This window comes from Rhipicephalus microplus, chromosome 10, assembly GCF_043290135.1.
Source record: "Rhipicephalus microplus isolate Deutch F79 chromosome 10, USDA_Rmic, whole genome shotgun sequence".
NCBI classification, from domain to species: Eukaryota; Metazoa; Arthropoda; class Arachnida; order Ixodida; family Ixodidae; genus Rhipicephalus; species Rhipicephalus microplus.
This window is the reverse complement of record NC_134709.1, coordinates 51,831,024-51,847,661: the sequence shown is the minus strand read 5'-3', so window position 1 is coordinate 51,847,661 and position 16,638 is coordinate 51,831,024. Positions and strand designations below refer to the sequence as shown.

The following is a 16,638-nucleotide window of genomic DNA, read 5'->3' as shown; positions in this document are numbered from 1 at the left end:
AACAGAAATTATTGCTTAATATAATTTTCGTTTTATACTGTAACCAGGTTTCAATAACTAGTAACCAGGTTTCAAAAACTAAAACTGCTGCACGAACTCTGTCTAGCTGTATCAAAGTCTCTCAAACACTTTCGATTACTTCATCAGATAACTTGCAAGACCCGAACAATGCAGCAGAGTAATCATGAAGGAACACCTGCACCAGCGATAGCGCTGGAGTGCATTGTGGGCCACATACAATTAATGACGCATTAGATCCACGTATCCAGTTCCAACGAATCAGGACAGCACTTTCTATCAGTGCGCAATAAATTTTCTTTGCTTTGCTGGACACAGGTTCACCCAGCCAGTAAACGCTTCAATCTCAATCTGAAGCCTTGGGTGTTACACTCTCTGCCATCAGAAAATAATGCAATATTAACACATAATCATTAATATTTCTTTTTTAAGGGGGGGGGGGGGGGGGCAAGTCCATCGCTGCTCGCTTGGCCGTGGAAAAATGCGACTGCGCTCTCTTTAGCAGGCACGATTGCAGGTAGTGCAGGTACCACAAAGATCTCTCTATCATATGCGCTTCCTATGCTGTTGCATCTTTTTAACACCTCTTGACAGACTTACTATGCATGAGAACATGCCTCTGTGTATCCACCGGGGCTTTTGAGGGAGGACGATACCCGGTGATGTCTTGATAAACCGTACAGATTCCCATGCAACCACCACCACTCCGTAGCAGCCAATGCTGACTTATGCAGTTTCTTTTTTTTAAAGGAAGATAAAAATGGCAAGTAGATTGCACCTGTTAGCTATCCACAGCTATATCAACAGCAAAAATATGTGCTTTTGCATTTACGCCAACCAATGCTCGGGTTGGTTCTGTGCAACTTATCTTTCACCCTTCTGCTGCCGTAAAAAAAGAAAGAAAAAAAAATGACCAAATTTATCGAATGTTTTCGCTCGATTTGTACAGCTTTGTTTTGTTTGTTTTTCTGAACAAAATGGTACCGTCCTTTCAACCCAATGGGGTTTCCTTTATTTCACTGATTGCATTAACATCCTCAGTTTCTGAGTACCCAATTGGGTACCGTTAATTTAGAGGCCACAGACCATCACAATTTGATATATGCGTGTCCAAATTTGTCTCGGCCATATAGGAATGAGTTGCTTACACGAAGCCCTGAAAAGTGGTGCCTTGTGTCCAATCATATTCGCAAAACGAGAGAATGAAAATGTCTGAGTGCTGCATGAGTACTCGGCTGCGTCCTCGTAATAAGTGAAAGCGCTTTTGCTTTGTTGTAGCGTGAACAACAATGCCTATAGTACATTTCCTTAACTATGGGCGCCTTGTGGATCATATAAAAAGTCATTTCGGTTCAATAGTTTTGTCACAGTCAATCTTAGAGACTTTGAAAAATCAGGGGTACGCAAATGAGTACCATTCCAATTTGAAGCAATCATTCAATTTTTTTAATTATTATTTTTCTGCATTTATTTTTAATGGAAGAAAATCAAATAATACAGTTTTGCAAAATCTTTTCTCATTGGCACATTTTTGAGACTGAGGAGGTTAAAAAAATGACTAGAAGGTGGTTTCAGTGCATGGAAATACAATGGAAGATGGTTAAAAAATGAAAGCCAAGATACAAATGGCATAGCTGGGACAAAAGTGGCCATATAGTCTTAAGAAACACAACCATGCGAAGTGTAATTGCCACCGGTTCCACGTCTGACCAACCTTGGTTAATGACGAGTAAAGCTGTCATCGTTGATTTCGTTACAAAATTTCCTGACAACCGCATACTCATAAATAGAAGCAAGAGGGTTAAAAGGGACTCCCGTTTCATGCAATGATCACACAGTGGCAGAACGAGCTTTAAATTCGTGCCACGTACAAACACACCTGCAATGGTGTGCCCGTCAGCAACAGGCGGTGCGGAGCGCTGTAGTGCGTGTTGAGGATCTGAGTCAACTTGCAGTGGTGATTCTTCATGCGGTGACCCTCGTCAATGATCATGTACTTCCAGCGGATCTTGGCCAGCACCGCCTTGTCCTTGATGACGTACTCGTAGGTGGTGATGAGCACGTTGAACTTGCTGCTGCGCAGCTGCTGGGACAGCTGGCGCCGCAGGTTGGGCGAACCCTTGTACGCCACCTTGACCACCGACGGAGCCCACCGGTCAAACTCCAGCATCCAGTTGGACAGCGTCCTTTGAAAAATGAAACAAACGACAGCATATTTCGCGATCTTTTACCAGAGGAGTTGTCGAAGCTTCACATTGCACCGGAAATGAACCGGCTTCGCATTGCAAACAGAAATGAACCGGCGCACGCATGCTTCATCCTCTTTTTCATCTTCGTGACATCACGTAACAACTAGTCGCACGACTAAACATTATGTAACATGACAACAGCTAATCATGTTACTAAAATCACGGAGCAACTGATCACATGGCATGTTACCACCAAGAACCACCTAATAGCTAGCCACGTGACTCAATCTACAACATAGCTGCTAGTCACATGACATGTGCGTAGTTTGGTGAACCAATCGAACCTGGAGAAGGATAGCCAAGCCTAACCATACTTAGTACTACTTGAAATAACTTGGAATTACTGGCCAAAGCTTACAGAAAGCTGTTATGTACAAAGAGGCACATTTCAGCTCCTTTGTGGAAATGAGAGAGTTCAATGTAAAGAAGTGGGGGAGAAAGGGAGGCAGCAGGACAGCAAAATGTGAACCGTGCATCCGCCGCTGCGACTTCAACGTCGCGGTTCACGCTGGCATGCAGCTGTCATGCACTGACAATCCTTCAAAAAATACAGCTAGCTGTTAAAAAATATGCTAAATAAATATAGATTTTTGATGTAGAAGTTTGACATTTGAGTCAGAATTTCGCAATCCTTTGTTCAGTATCCTTTTGAAATATTTATTGTTGCAAACAAGCACCTTACATTCACTTTGTTTTGTACTGGAAACACGACTAGCAGAAGCAACACTTGCAAGCCTTACAAAGGCTTGTTTCTTGAACATAACGAGCATCCTTCATCAAGGATTTACTGGCTGCACCTTTAGTAGAAATTAGAAAACTTCCTCAAAGCTGTGAGCAGATTTTAACATGGCCACTAACAGATATGTACCAGGCAAAGAAATAAAGCCACACTTACGAAAGTGGCACAATGATGAGATACGGTCCGTTGATACGCTTCTTCTCCATCAGGTATGTGATGACAGCAATTGTCTGCGAAGTTGGGAAAAAATAAACAATATCTTTAATTAGTAAGCCTTCTGGTGCTTTGAGATAACATTTCAAGCCTCTTGTTTCCCTTCGAATTGTGTTGAGAAACATGCCATCTAAGAATAAGAGAGAGATGCAAACTTCCACACATCTCATCTGTTCAAACCAAGATGGCTGACAATGCACAGTAAAGTGTATTAAAGTAAAACCTCATTGATACGTTCTTGAAAAAAAAAAAAAAAAAAGCGGAAAATTAACGTTCGATCCAGGAAAATGTACGATCCGAATCCAACAAAAATGAGGCTGATGACTCCATATAGAGATGTAAGAGCAAAGAACATTTATTTCTCAAAAAACACAAATTTTCTACTGCTGCCTCTCACCGTTGAACAAGAAAACCTTGTGCTGCACAGATTGCAGACCCTTGTTCGGATTTTCATTGTTTTTCCTGCAAAAGCTTTGTAAAGGTTCAAGTCCAGCAAAAGCTTCGGCGAGGTTAGCTAATTGGCGCACGCTTTCCTTCTCGCTGCTGTCTTCCGGTGCCTCGCCCCCACCTCTTTTGCTGTGTAGCCCCCCCCCCCCCCCCCCCCCCACCAGTTCCGCAACAATGTTGGCGACACTTTGCGGCTCCCAAGTCAGGGTGTTGTCGTCTATTGAGACAAACTCTGCGAAGGGTGCGTTGATGCCGGTGGAGAGGAACTAGTAGTCACAGATGTCGCTTTCGCTTCACTTTGTGTTGTCTTCTGATGCAAGCTGCCGCCAAAAACCGCACTTCCCGGAATGGCTGCTCTTAAGCACGCTGCCATCAAAGTTAGCTCTGGAGGCTCGTGCTTGCTTAGACTACTTCAATAGCACCTGATCCAGCTCCCCATGGTGGACTCCACAGGCCTGTTTTGTTGCACCGCGGAATACTAAGGCATTTGTTCAGATCCCTTTCCGCTTTGACACCACGGTATAATCGCCAACCGATTTTTTGGACTCCAAAAATTCGGACTTGTTGGATATTTCAAACTTCAAAAGTGCACCGTCAAGGTTCCCATAGGGCTAATGCATTTTTTCTAACGATTTTTTCGGACGAATTCACCCCGAAAGTTGAATTTTTCGAACTAAATCGCTTGTTTTGAGCCGCGCCACGAATCTGTATGAACGCCGCCATGTTGGAGTTTCCCTCGGCTTGACTAAGCTTAGTGGCTTAATTTTAAAATGGCTTTCCTGCCTTCGAGATTCGAAAGGAAACGTCATATTTCAAGTTTCAAAGGCAGTGTCTGCTTTAGAAAACACCGCACGGGACCATTTTTTCGTTTTTGGTCAGCCGTAGTGGTCAGCACTGTCGTCATCGCACTATGCAGGGAGGAGACGGAGCTGCGCAGAGGTGGAGTGAATGTGCTTGCCACGATGACATTAGGAACTCTTAGAAATGCGCACCGCGAGCCCTTGCGGTGCGGTCGCTATTACTGCACATGCGTCGCAACGCGAGTCGCCGTTCGCGGCCCACGCACAGAAAATCCGAAATACCGTGCGGCGATCGCGGCCCGCGAAGTGTTGGGTGTAGCTTCCGTGCATTTGAGTTTGCAGTCGGGGCGAAAGTCCCTTGACTTTTCCCTAGAGGAAGCAAACACTATTCTGAAACTCATAATGCGTTCGCTATACCAACAACGCCCGCAAACGTTATTCTAAGACTCCCCTATTTAAAGACTTCGCTCGTGTGGACGATGACGATTTCGTGCCCGGAGCCCACAGACAAAGAAATTCTTCGCCAGGTTGTGCCGCAGCCACAGAGCGGTTCGGATGATGACGACGATGATCGCCTGATGCTGTTGGCTGTGGAGATCGCCACCTGGGTGACGCTTCTGTCGAGCATTTGCAGTGACGATGTCACCTTGGCTCAAATAAGGGCGAACCAAATAAGGGCGAACCAAATTGCTTGAACCAAAAGCGTAGTATGAGGCAAGGCAGAATCGTGGACTTTTTTAAGCCTGCCTGATGCAATAAAGTTAATATTTCTGACAAAAAACTAATTTTCGAACTGTTTTCGGTCCCCGCCAGGTCCAAAAAATCGGTCAGCGACTGTATTCACAGTAAACACTGGCAGTCAAAGTTCATTCGTTATGCCGTTTGCTTCTCTTTAATCGACAAGGTCTTGCACATCTTCAACACCATTCTAGACGCTACTGTCTCGAATCACGAATTATGTATACTGAGCAACGTGCAGCCTGGCACAGGGCCCGGCCAGAGAAAACCTGGCGCGGCCTGCATATCCCTAAACTGTTCAGCATTGGAGTCAAAGCGGAGAGTGGGCCTCCTTTGACTGTGATATCAGTCGCGTTGTCCTCTGTGTCATAAACCATGCACGCTATTGGCTGCGTTGCAGGTGACGTCTATCTTGCCACTGCCGTGGTGCAGAGTGCATGCGCTGTGGAGACCCTCCACATGGGTAGGTCCCGGACAACTATCGCAGAACGTTGACAGTGGAAACAAGAGAGCTCGCATTCGCCGAGCCGATGGTGCAGTACAAGAATGAAAACAGGCCTGGGAGCCCCAGCAACCAACAACTGTGCACCGATGATCCGGCCGAAACACCAAATGTTGCTGCCGAATGATCGTATTTTCCTGGAACACATCAGGCGAAACATATTAACACATAACTCTATGGGGGAAATTTTGGTTTTTTGCGATTTCGAGCATAGGAGCCAGAATATCGTATTAAGTGAAGCGTATCCTTGAGGTTATACTGTATTATTATAATCAGTACTGCTATCCAAAGTGAGCCAGCATTCCTACTACACCCTTTTGCTTGTACCGATCCATGCATTTATAATACACTCAAACTTCGTTATAACAAAGTTGATGGGAAGGGACAATTATTTCATTATATCGATTATTTCGTTATATCGATTATAACAGTTTGTGGCAATGTATGCTCAGATGGGCGCACACCTATAAGCATGCAAAGCAGGAAACCGACTTGCGGCCCGATGTACCGCTACACGACCACGTGGGCCACGGAAAATAAACTCAGCCGAATCTCATTTATTCAAACTCACGCTGAGGTCCCGTCAAAGCTATGTGTATTAAAATGGGTGAAAACGCCCTGTAATTAGAACGCGCAAGTACTTGCGACGATTAATTCGAACATACCGCGCTCTGAAAATGCTCTAAGCACCATGCCCAATCCTGCGGCGGCACTTCTCAACGCTGTGCGTGAAGAAGAAAAATAAAAGACTGTGGCGGATTGTTTGCTCTCTCTCATATGCCGATCTGCGATGCTCCTTTTCCACGTTTCTCCATTTTTCCGTCTCTGCATGTAAAGACCCTTCTCCTTTCAAGGTCCCGCGAGGAGAGAGAGGAAAAAAAAGAAGAAAGCTGTAGCGGAGAGTCCTCCTTTCTCGGTGCAGAGGGTAGCAGCCATGGTAGCTGCGGAGACACAGTCGTTGCCGTTGTGAGAGGGAAATCGCTTCGCACCGCGGCGCCGCTTCTCAGTCATGTGACCCGGTGAGCGCTTCCTCAATCCTCTTTGCTGGCTGTAAGAGGAAGACGGCTCTCACAACGCAGAGTGCGGCTGTAAGGTCGGCGCGGGAGTTTTGAAAGGGCCGTGCCGAACAAGTGTCAAACTCCGCAGAAAACGATATACTTAACACACTAGTCGTTTTTTTTTATAGAATATTTGATAGACGAATTTAGTTCGTTATACCCATTTACTGGTCAATTTTACTTCATTACAATGAGGTTTAAAATGCATGGTTCTCAATGAAGTGTTCAAGAGAATTTCTTTGTTATATCCATTATTTCATTATAACGAGGTTTGAGTGTATACAGTAAACTTTTGTTAAGACGAACTCTTGTTGAGTGGAATTCTCAGTTATGCCAAACAATGTTTGCCATAACATTTGTCTGGTTTCCCACAGACACAATAGAAAAAAAAAAAAAAGAATCACTGAAGACCAACCACCTAACTGGCAACCTTCTGTTAAGATGAGCTTTTGTTGTGAGCACCAACGCTGCCGAACATTAAGATATGGGTGGGAAATTCAGGCAACTGAGGGAAAGCAATAAAATAAAGCATTTCATGCCGCAATAATTCGAAGTGAATCGCCCTGCAGAGAAAAAGAGCGAGATGAGCGACTGGAAAAAAAAAAAAGGTCACCGATCAGGTCAGCTGGTCATTGATTAAAAGAAGTTTCTACAAGGTCGTACATAGGAAAACATCTGGACTATAAGACAAGCCTGCATACTTCAGTCTCGACAGATGGCTGAAACAGCGTGTTACGGTCGTAGAGAGGCGTTGGTGCGTTCTCACCTGAATGGTCTTGCCGAGACCCATCTCGTCGGCCAAAATGCCGTTGAGGTTGTTGTTGTAGAGGGAGACGAGCCACTCCAGCCCCTTGACCTGGTACTCCTTCAGCACCCCGTTGACCATGAGCGAGGCCTGCTCGCGAACCTCCTCCCGAATGGCGTGCGCTATGTTGTAGTAGTTCTGGTAGCCGCCCGCCTTGTACTCGTCGTCCTCAGCAGCTGCGGCCCTGCGTATTGACATGGTTGATTAACACACTTTGTGTTGTCTTGATCACTGCTACAAAAAAGGGTTCGATAACAGTAACTACCAAGTAGAACTTCTTGTTGGGCTGGTTGGTGCACGTTTTACCGAAGGAATAAGGTACAAACGAGATGAACACAAGAAGTGAACACATTCGCCCATGTCACTTTTTGTGTTCGTGCCCTTCGCACATTATTCCTTCCGTAAAATCTTTAACCTACTCAGAAAAAATTGCTAGATGGACAAGACGCTACCATGTGGTGGTGATTGTCTCGTGACTTTTATCACACCGATCGTGTCTAGGTTAAAAAAGGCACCCACTGAATCACGCTCTTGACGTGGTCATCCGGCTCCGCCTTGCCCGGTGTGCTGACAGGTTGTTGCAGCTGCTGCTGCTGTTGCTGCTGGGAGTTGTCGTCACCCTCATCCTCAGACTGTTGAAAACACCGAAAAGAAAACGTGGAAAGATCAGCAGGAGTAAAGGGAAATGGCACAGCTTTGCCAGAGCTCCCAAAAGCACCGGCACTTATGGAGGCGAACGTTCCAAGAAGTGGCTCTGTCTTACGTGATCCAGAAGTATCAGCAGCACCACAACATTCTACATACAATTTCGTTATTAACACCTCCTCAAATGCAAGATGGCCTCCGGGATTTTCAGCGAGCCTTCAGCACTGTCTAGGCTTGTGCGAATAGTGAATTTCAGGTTCGAAGGGAATAGCGATTTTGGTCAAATAATTTCAAATCGAATTCGAATAACATATACACCGAATATTATAAAAATAATTTAGCATGTTTGTCATTTCCTACCAAACCTGCACAATATTTTTTAAAAATTGAGACAAGGCCGGCGCAAATATCAATTTTTTTGCATCAAAGAAAGCGGCAACAACTTTGAATAGTACCATAATTCAACTTTCGCTAGAATGCAAGCGTTAGCCTGTAAAATATGTCACTTAAAGTTTGCTATACTTAGAGCATATAAGTAGGTATACCAAGCTTTTAAACTTAAAAAAATGAATCGATGTGAGGGCAATATCCTCATTTAACCTCGAAGTGGGGCTTCGTGGCATAGCGAGTTTCCCCTGCATATGTGTTCTTATAGCTTCGCACCGCTTTACTGCAGTGAAACAACCTTTACAAGGTGACACATGTGGACTAATATGCATTTTTTTTTTTAATAATTAAAATTTTCAAAATTTTAAATTTGATTCGAAGCAAATTCAAATACTACATTATTCGTTTGAATACTCAGAGCATTTGAATATTTGCACAAGCTTAGCACTGTCCCATCTTAGGGATCATGCCAGACACAATGTTGGTCATTAACACTTTAGTTACCGTATTTTCCGGTGTATAAGACGCGTTTTTTTTTCAAAATTTTCGGAGGTACGTCTTATACAACGGTGCGTCTTATACGCACTTTTTTGGGTAGTTTTTTGGGAGAAACTCGTGTTGATGCTCATTAGTCTTTCTTTTTAAACCACTAGAGCAGTCCGATGCGAATTATGCATCATAATTATAATAACGAACACTCAACGTGCCGGTACTACAGTTTTAAAACAAAACCGAAGTACATAAAACGGAAAAATTTAAAAAAGTATGTCGTCGTGCGAGTTCTCAGCTCACTGAAGCTGCGCGAGTTTCGGAGGCTGTACCATAGAGAGCTGTACTCAGTGAGTGAAATCGGCGTAAGATGGCGATAGGTGCGCGACGGGTTCGGCGGTTTGGTTCGGATTCGGCCGCTACTGCCGCTACCACCGCTACGCTGTCGTTCAGCGAGTTGGACTAGTCGCCATTTGCAACTTCATTCGTTCGGTTGGTCCGCGCCTTTGTTACCTTCACCTGCAGTATGCCGTCTAAACGGAAAAGTTACACGGCGAAGTTTAAGCTTGCTGCTGTGAAGTATGCAGAGGACTACGGAAACCGGGCAGCGGGCCGTCATTTCGACGTCACGGAGAAGATGGTCCGCACATGGCGACAGTCGACTGCTAAGCTTCAGGCCATCAAGAGTGACAAGAAAGCTGACCGCGGCAAGAAAGCACGATGGCCAGACCTTGAGGGACGTCTGCACTCATGGATACTGGAGCAGCGTGCCCAAGGTAGGGCGATGTGCAGCTGCGTCTCAAAGCGCAGGCGCTAGCTGAGGAGGTGGGCGCCGTTGATTTTGTTGGCGGGCCGTCCTGGTGCTCCAGATTTATGCGCCGCAAAGCGCTGGCGATGAGGGCCCGCACTAGCATGTGCCAGAATCTGCCAGCAGATTTCAAGGACAAGCTTGAAAGATTCCAGGCTTTCGTTAAGAAAGCCATTGAAGACGATGGCATCGGCAACAGCCATATAATAAACATGGACGAGGTGCCACTTACGTTTGACATCCCAATGGAAAGGAGTGTGGCACCGAAAGGTGACAAGTCTGTCACCATCAAAACTACCGGCCACGAAAAAGCGCACTTCACGGTTGTGCTGGCATGTTGCGCCGACGGGCAAAAACCTCCGTCAATGAATATATTCAAGCGGAAGACGATGCCGAAAGAGTCTTTCCCGCCTGGTGTCGTCATAGAAACGAACGTGAAAGGCTGGATGGACGAAGAGATGATGAGCAAGTGGCTTGAAAAATGCTTTTCTAAGCGACCGGACGGTTTCTTTCATGCGAAGAAGGGCCTCCTGGTATTGGATAGCATGCGGGCGCATATAACGGAGCTCACTTTGAAGCGCATCAAGGCAAAAAACTGCACCGCTGCGGTTATCCCAGGCGGGATGACAAAAATGCTTCAGCCGTTGGACATCTCGGGGAACCGCAGTTTCAAGGCTATTCTGCGGCGCCTGTGGGAGTCATGGATGTCCGACGGCGAGCATAGCTATACCGCAACTGGACGCATGAGGCGTGCTTCGTTTTGCGAGGTCGCAAAGTGGGTGCGCGAAGCCTGGTGTGCGGTGTCACAGGCCACCGTAACTGCGGGGTTCCGCAAGGCAGGCCTGCTAGCATCCTCAGCCCCTGGCCTCGACGACGACAGCAGCAGCAGCAGCGATTCCGAAGAGGAAATAGAGGAAGTCCCAGCGTCACTGCCGCCAGAGCTCGCTGAACTATTCCAAAGCGCGTCGGAGGACGAGGACTTTGAGGGCTTTGAGGAATAAAATGTTTTCCTGCAGTCGTGCGGAACGTTTCAGTGGGTGCGCATTATTTTTTCTCACAAGTTCGGTGTAGTATAAGTTTTCTTACGGACTGGCGCTCAGAAACGTAAGTACGGCATTTTACAATGCTCGCTCAACTGCACGTTATGAAGTTTCTTTGCGGAAAGTGAGTGAATGTAGGTGCGTCTTATACACCGGTGCGTCTTATATATTAATTTTTGCATGAAAACTTGCGAAAACTGGGGGGTGCGTCTAATACAAAGGTGCGCGTTATACACCGGAAAATACGGTACTTCTGCGAATCAGTAACAATGGAGGTGGTTATTTTCTGGTACTTTGGCAGCAAGCTTAGGAGAAGGAGGGCCTGCTGGTAATTTTACGTTAATAACTCACCAAATTAGAAATGACAGTCCAAGAGACTGACAAGGGGGGACGCGGCTTTGGCATCGCGAAATTTGGCCAAAAAATTGATTTTCTGAAAATCTCATTTTCACATTCTGTGACCCCTTTTCTATCTAATTTCGAAGTTTCGTCCCTGAAAACAGCGTAGAAATGACGTAAGAAATTTTTATCGAAGCTAGGGTGGCGATGAATTTCACGGAAATTGCGAAAAAACGGCGTTTTTCGAACCGCGATATCTCCGCAACCACGCAACCTAGAGCCGCCATCTTTGTCTCTATGGATAGCGCAATTCTTCCGTTTCAAATTTGCCATCTCGGCCGGCTGAACCAGGCAAGAGCAAGCCCACAGCAAGCCAAAGTGTAAAGGTATCACAACAGTTTCCGATTGGCGACGCCCGTCACGTGACTGTACGGCGGCTCCGCATTGGTCGCCCGTGCGGTCGCTTGTAGCAATCGGCGCAAAGTTCGTCTGCTCTACGCGCTGACGGGCCGCTTACTGCATTTGTTTTCAACTCGTCGCGGCGTGGTTTCGTGCAGTCGCTTGTAGCAATCGGCGCAAAGGTTGTCTGCTCTACGCGCTGACGGGCCGCTTACTGCATTTGTTTTCAACTCGTCGCGGCGTGGTTTCGAGATCGCATCGCGCTGCGATAAGACCGGCGCTCGTGAAAGGAGAAAAACGTTGTTATCCAGTTTGGCGCATTGCAGTTTTGAGATCGGTTCCCGCATGCGATCATGGACCGGCGATCGTTCAAGAAGAAACGCAAGACTGCGCAGCGATTTGGTGCTCGTAAGCCAAAGCCGCCGATCGTGAAAAAGAAATTCAGTCCGGCAACTTCTGCGAGCAGCGACGACGGCGTGCGGCACGACGAGGACTCGCAGCCGAGCACAAGCACGCACAGAGCATCGTCCGCGAGCATCGATGAAACTGCTCATATGCCTGTGGAGCAGTGCTTTGTGCTGTCTGAGGAAACATCCGTTCGTTGTTCCGCGCAGGCTGCAGACATCGTGGATGCCCAGCCTAGCACTTCGCACGAGGATGTATTCATCGCGGATGCCCAGCCTAGCACTTCGCGCGAGGATGTAGACATCGCGGATGCTCAGCCAAGTACTTCGCGCGAGGATGCGAGGCCGTCTACCAGCACCACCAGTAGCACGATTCGGGCCCGATTAGAGCCTCGTTTCGTGTCAGCGGAGGCATCTCGCGAACGCGCTGCGGCTGTTCAGGAGTTCCTAAGAGCAGTGTCTGCAACGGAGCGCAAGATGTCACTGATGGACCAAGGGGACGAGAACGACATCTAAACGGAAGACGAAGATGAGTTTTTCCTCGTGCAACGTGCGGCCCTGAATGGTCTGTTTGGCAGTGCCCTGTGCCCGCAGTGCAAAGAGCCGGGACTCAAGATGAAGCACGGAACTAAGCACGGGTTAGCGGTAAAGATAGTGCTCACCTGCACTGCTTGCGGCGCGGACGCGAAAAATGCGTGGTCGTCGCCGCGAATAGAAAACAGTAAGTCATTTGAAGTAAATGTTCGGGCCATGCAAGCTATAAAAACTATTGGAAAGGGATCAGCTGCACTCACGTGATTTTTGGTCTGTGATGAATGTATCACATAGGGGAATTCACCACAACACTTTTCAAAGGCATCTCAAGGGGGAATTTCAGCCTGCTGGCGCAGCAGCCGCGGCAAGTGTGTTTTGCGACGCTGTTGCAGCCGTTCGCAATGTGTACAGCCAAATGGAGGGAACACCCACCAAGAATGTCACGGTGGTGTACGACGGGACGTGGATGACACCGCACTGCAAAGGACACTAAGGACTACAACCCTGGTGCCTATTAGGCATGTAAACCGTGAATCATGACTTTGAACCTCGTTTTCTCAATATACTGTTTTTTTGGCATGTTGCTCAGCTCGTGGAGCAGATATCTTCGCAACTACTTGACAGATTTTGATTCTGTTTTTTTTTTTTGTAATGCTCCTTGAACTGTGCTTCAGGGGGCTGCGTTCTTATTTTTAAAATTTAGCCTTTTAAAAATTTTTGGTAGGGTATCTTGATTGATTGATTTGATTTGTGGGGTTTAACGCCCCAAAACCACCATTTGATTATGAAAGACGCCGTAGTGGAGGGCTCCGGAAATTTCGACCACCTGGGGTTCTTTAACGTGCACCCAAATCTGAGTACACGGGCCTCTAACATTTCCGCCTCCATCAGAAATGCAGCCGCCGCAGCCGGGAATCGAACCCGCGACCTGTGGGTCAGCAGCCGAGTACCTTAGCCACTAGACCACCGCGGCGGGGTTGGGGTATCTTGTTTGTAGTGCAAATGTGCTCATTGAAGTATCAGTGGAGAAAACATTAACTACAAATTTTAGTGTAGCAAAAAAATTATTTTGAAAACGCAGCCCCCTACAACATACATTCACCTCTGCACACAGTGTTTACCAACTTTCTATGTCATTTTTTAAACTCCCCAGCCGCTCCACGAGGTCCAGTAATGAAATTATTTGTTTATCAGAAAATTTTCATGATATCATCTTGAAATTTTTATGGAAGCATTATGAGGTCATTCTTAGTCTCTGTGCCAATTTTCATCAAGATCTAACCAGAAACAAGAAAGTTCGTTCCGAAAGGCACGTCCCCCCTTAACATGAAGTCCAGCGTACCTCAGTGGAGTCATCGGTCTCGCCCTCTTCTTCGTCGTCGCTGGCTTCTCTTGGCGCTACTTCAAATCTGCAAATGGGAAACACAAAATAAGAGATTTTACTGCACAATAAAACTAGGGTGCTAGAGGGGACAGCTGCACATCTTTCAATTAGTAGACCACAGCACTGCCCAGATGTACAGCATGCTCTTGGGTCTGCCGTCTCTTGCTGCCACTCGCAGGCAGGATTTGGTTACGGTTGTAAACCTTCAACAGGGCAAACTACAGTCGAAACACGCAATAACCAAACCCCGCGAGTATGAAGTCCCCGCGGCAACAAAATATTTCCGGATCCCCAGCGAACGTTCATAGAAGCCCATGTGTATCACGTATCTCGCGGCAACGAAATGTTTTTGGACAGCGAGCCCGCATTAACTAATTTTCTACCACAGTGCGGGCCTTATTTTACCCTCCCGCCAAAGGTTAACTGTCGAAAATATGCTTGTATGCGTGTTATGCACACTCAAAATTTGTAAACGTCTGCTTTTGCCGCGCTTGCGTAGGTACCGCCATTTTTGTTTACTTAAATCGGCGATGGGGTCTGTGTCCGGCAACATGCTTGGCCACACTGCAGCTGGCTATGGCAAATGATCATGCTGGAATGCAGATGGCGCCATCGGACGAGCTCAACAGGCCGAAGCAACACCAACAGTTGGAATCAATCAAAACGACGAAGAGAAGACTGGCACTGGTAGCGAAATCGAGATGAAGTTACAATGGTGCCTGAGAAAAGCTTGACGCCGAAAGCAGATTCTCCGTTAATCGCGGAAAAAGAAAAGAGCGGCAACAATATCATCACCATGTTAAGCAGCCTTGCAGCGACCCCATTAGGGGGCGACACAATCCCATCCTGCACTGCTTTCCTCATTTCGTCACTTCCGTAGCCTCACACACGTGAGCACCTCGAGTTGTGTTGTGTGGGGCTGTTTGCGTAAAAGTGTTTTCGAGATGGTGGCCGCCGCATGGGCTGCAACATCCCCGTCGCTGATTGAGGCTTCAAGCACGCGGGTTTCGCCACTACCGTGCAAGCATCACGCACAGACTGCGCTTCGGCCTCACCAGATGAAGATTTGGACAAAGGTGCACTTGACGGCGAGAGTGGTGGCAGTGCAGTGCCTCTATCCCTGACCAACGCCTGAGGGGAACTTCGAGCCATCGACATCGACATCCGAGATAAACTCACCGTCGATGCTTTTGTTCAAGCCGATGACGACGTAGTTGTGTACTCGGAAGTGACCGACGAGGCCATTATCGAAAGCGTGCGCGAAGCTGACGACACCGAGGACCAAGAAGATACGCACACAGAGAAACCCAACCCACGGGTTGTTTTAAATGCGCTGGACACCCTTCGCTCCTTCTTTGGCGCACATGACGACGACGTTGCAATGGACCACTTTTTCCAGTGCGAAGGGAAAGCTTTAAAGTTGTTGAATGGCAAGAGTCGGCAAAGTAAATTGACCGACTTCTGGCAATAAATTTTTGTTCTGCTGGCCGTATCACTATTTTTAGGTCTCATACTCGCGGCAACAAAATTCTCGCGAAAACGAAATTTTTCGGTTTCCCCGGCGATTTCGTTATTGCGGGTTTCGACAGTAGTCCCAACTTGCACTTCGGAGGACACTGCTTGCCTGTCCACATTTTTTTTTTTAAATCCGACATCATAGTTTAAGATGTGAATTCTAATTCTGCACTGGTACAACAACAAGTCTACACACTCAGATTCGCAGTTCTTACCCTGGGTGCATTTCAAGCCATGCGTCAAGTTGGCTTGCCAGCGGAGCATCCTTGCCTTCAATGACCTTGCCGGTTGATGTTTCGATGACGTTGACCCTAAGGTCACTGTGCTGTGAGCTTTCATCCACCATCTGTACAACAGGCAAAAAAAAAGGGCAGTAGCATAGACATTAAATAACAACTGAAAAATATCATAACCCCAACAAAACTAGCGAATCATGTGAGCCACAAAGTGGTTACTGAACGTTGGGGTTTCACGTCTCAAAACCACAACACCCACCCAAACATAAATGCATAAACCCCAACAAAACTAGCGAATCATGTGAGCCACAAAGTGGTTACTGAACGTTGGGGTTTCACGTCTCAAAACCACAACACCCACCCAAACATAAATGCATAAATCCAATACATACATCTGCACCCAAACATAAATGCATAAATCCAATACATACATCTGAACCTCAATATACAGGGAAAACAATAACAAAAGTTACAGAACAAATTTCTCATCCCTTTCTTTTTAACCAGTGCCCTCTCACCCTAAAAAAAAAATCTGGCTTGAATAGTTACGAGGTATGACCCCTACCCAAGCCTACAGGTATATATATATATATATATATATATATATATATATATATATATATATATATATATCAGGTTAAAAGTCATTAATTAGGCAAATATACATTGCCAGAGGAGCATGTAACAAAAGTAGAGCATGATCTGCATATTGACAAGCGTTATCCACTAGTACCTTGCTGATATGTTTTCCCTATTGATAGCTGTGGCAGAGTACAGCCTACTGATAATGAAAGGGCATGCTTACGTCTCCTGGCTACTGTATGTTAATGTCATGATTCTGTGAAAAACATTTACCACCATCAGCTTGCCTCAATCCCACCAAGGATGG

General features: G+C 46.5%; 1 protein-coding gene across 1 annotated transcript in view; it reads right to left on the bottom strand.

Annotated features, from left to right (window-relative positions):
• The window catches only part of brm (ATP-dependent helicase brm), an 86,339-nt gene that overhangs the window by 40,588 nt on the left and 29,113 nt on the right, over positions 1-16,638 (bottom strand). Inside the window, exons 8-13 of the mRNA XM_075875645.1 lie at positions 15,729-15,859; positions 13,957-14,023; positions 8,089-8,201; positions 7,531-7,753; positions 3,163-3,236; positions 1,898-2,204 (exon numbers count right to left, since the gene is read on the bottom strand). Of these exons, the coding sequence (XP_075731760.1) occupies positions 1,898-2,204; positions 3,163-3,236; positions 7,531-7,753; positions 8,089-8,201; positions 13,957-14,023; positions 15,729-15,859 (915 nt within the window). The remainder of the gene's footprint in view (positions 1-1,897; positions 2,205-3,162; positions 3,237-7,530; positions 7,754-8,088; positions 8,202-13,956; positions 14,024-15,728; positions 15,860-16,638) is intronic.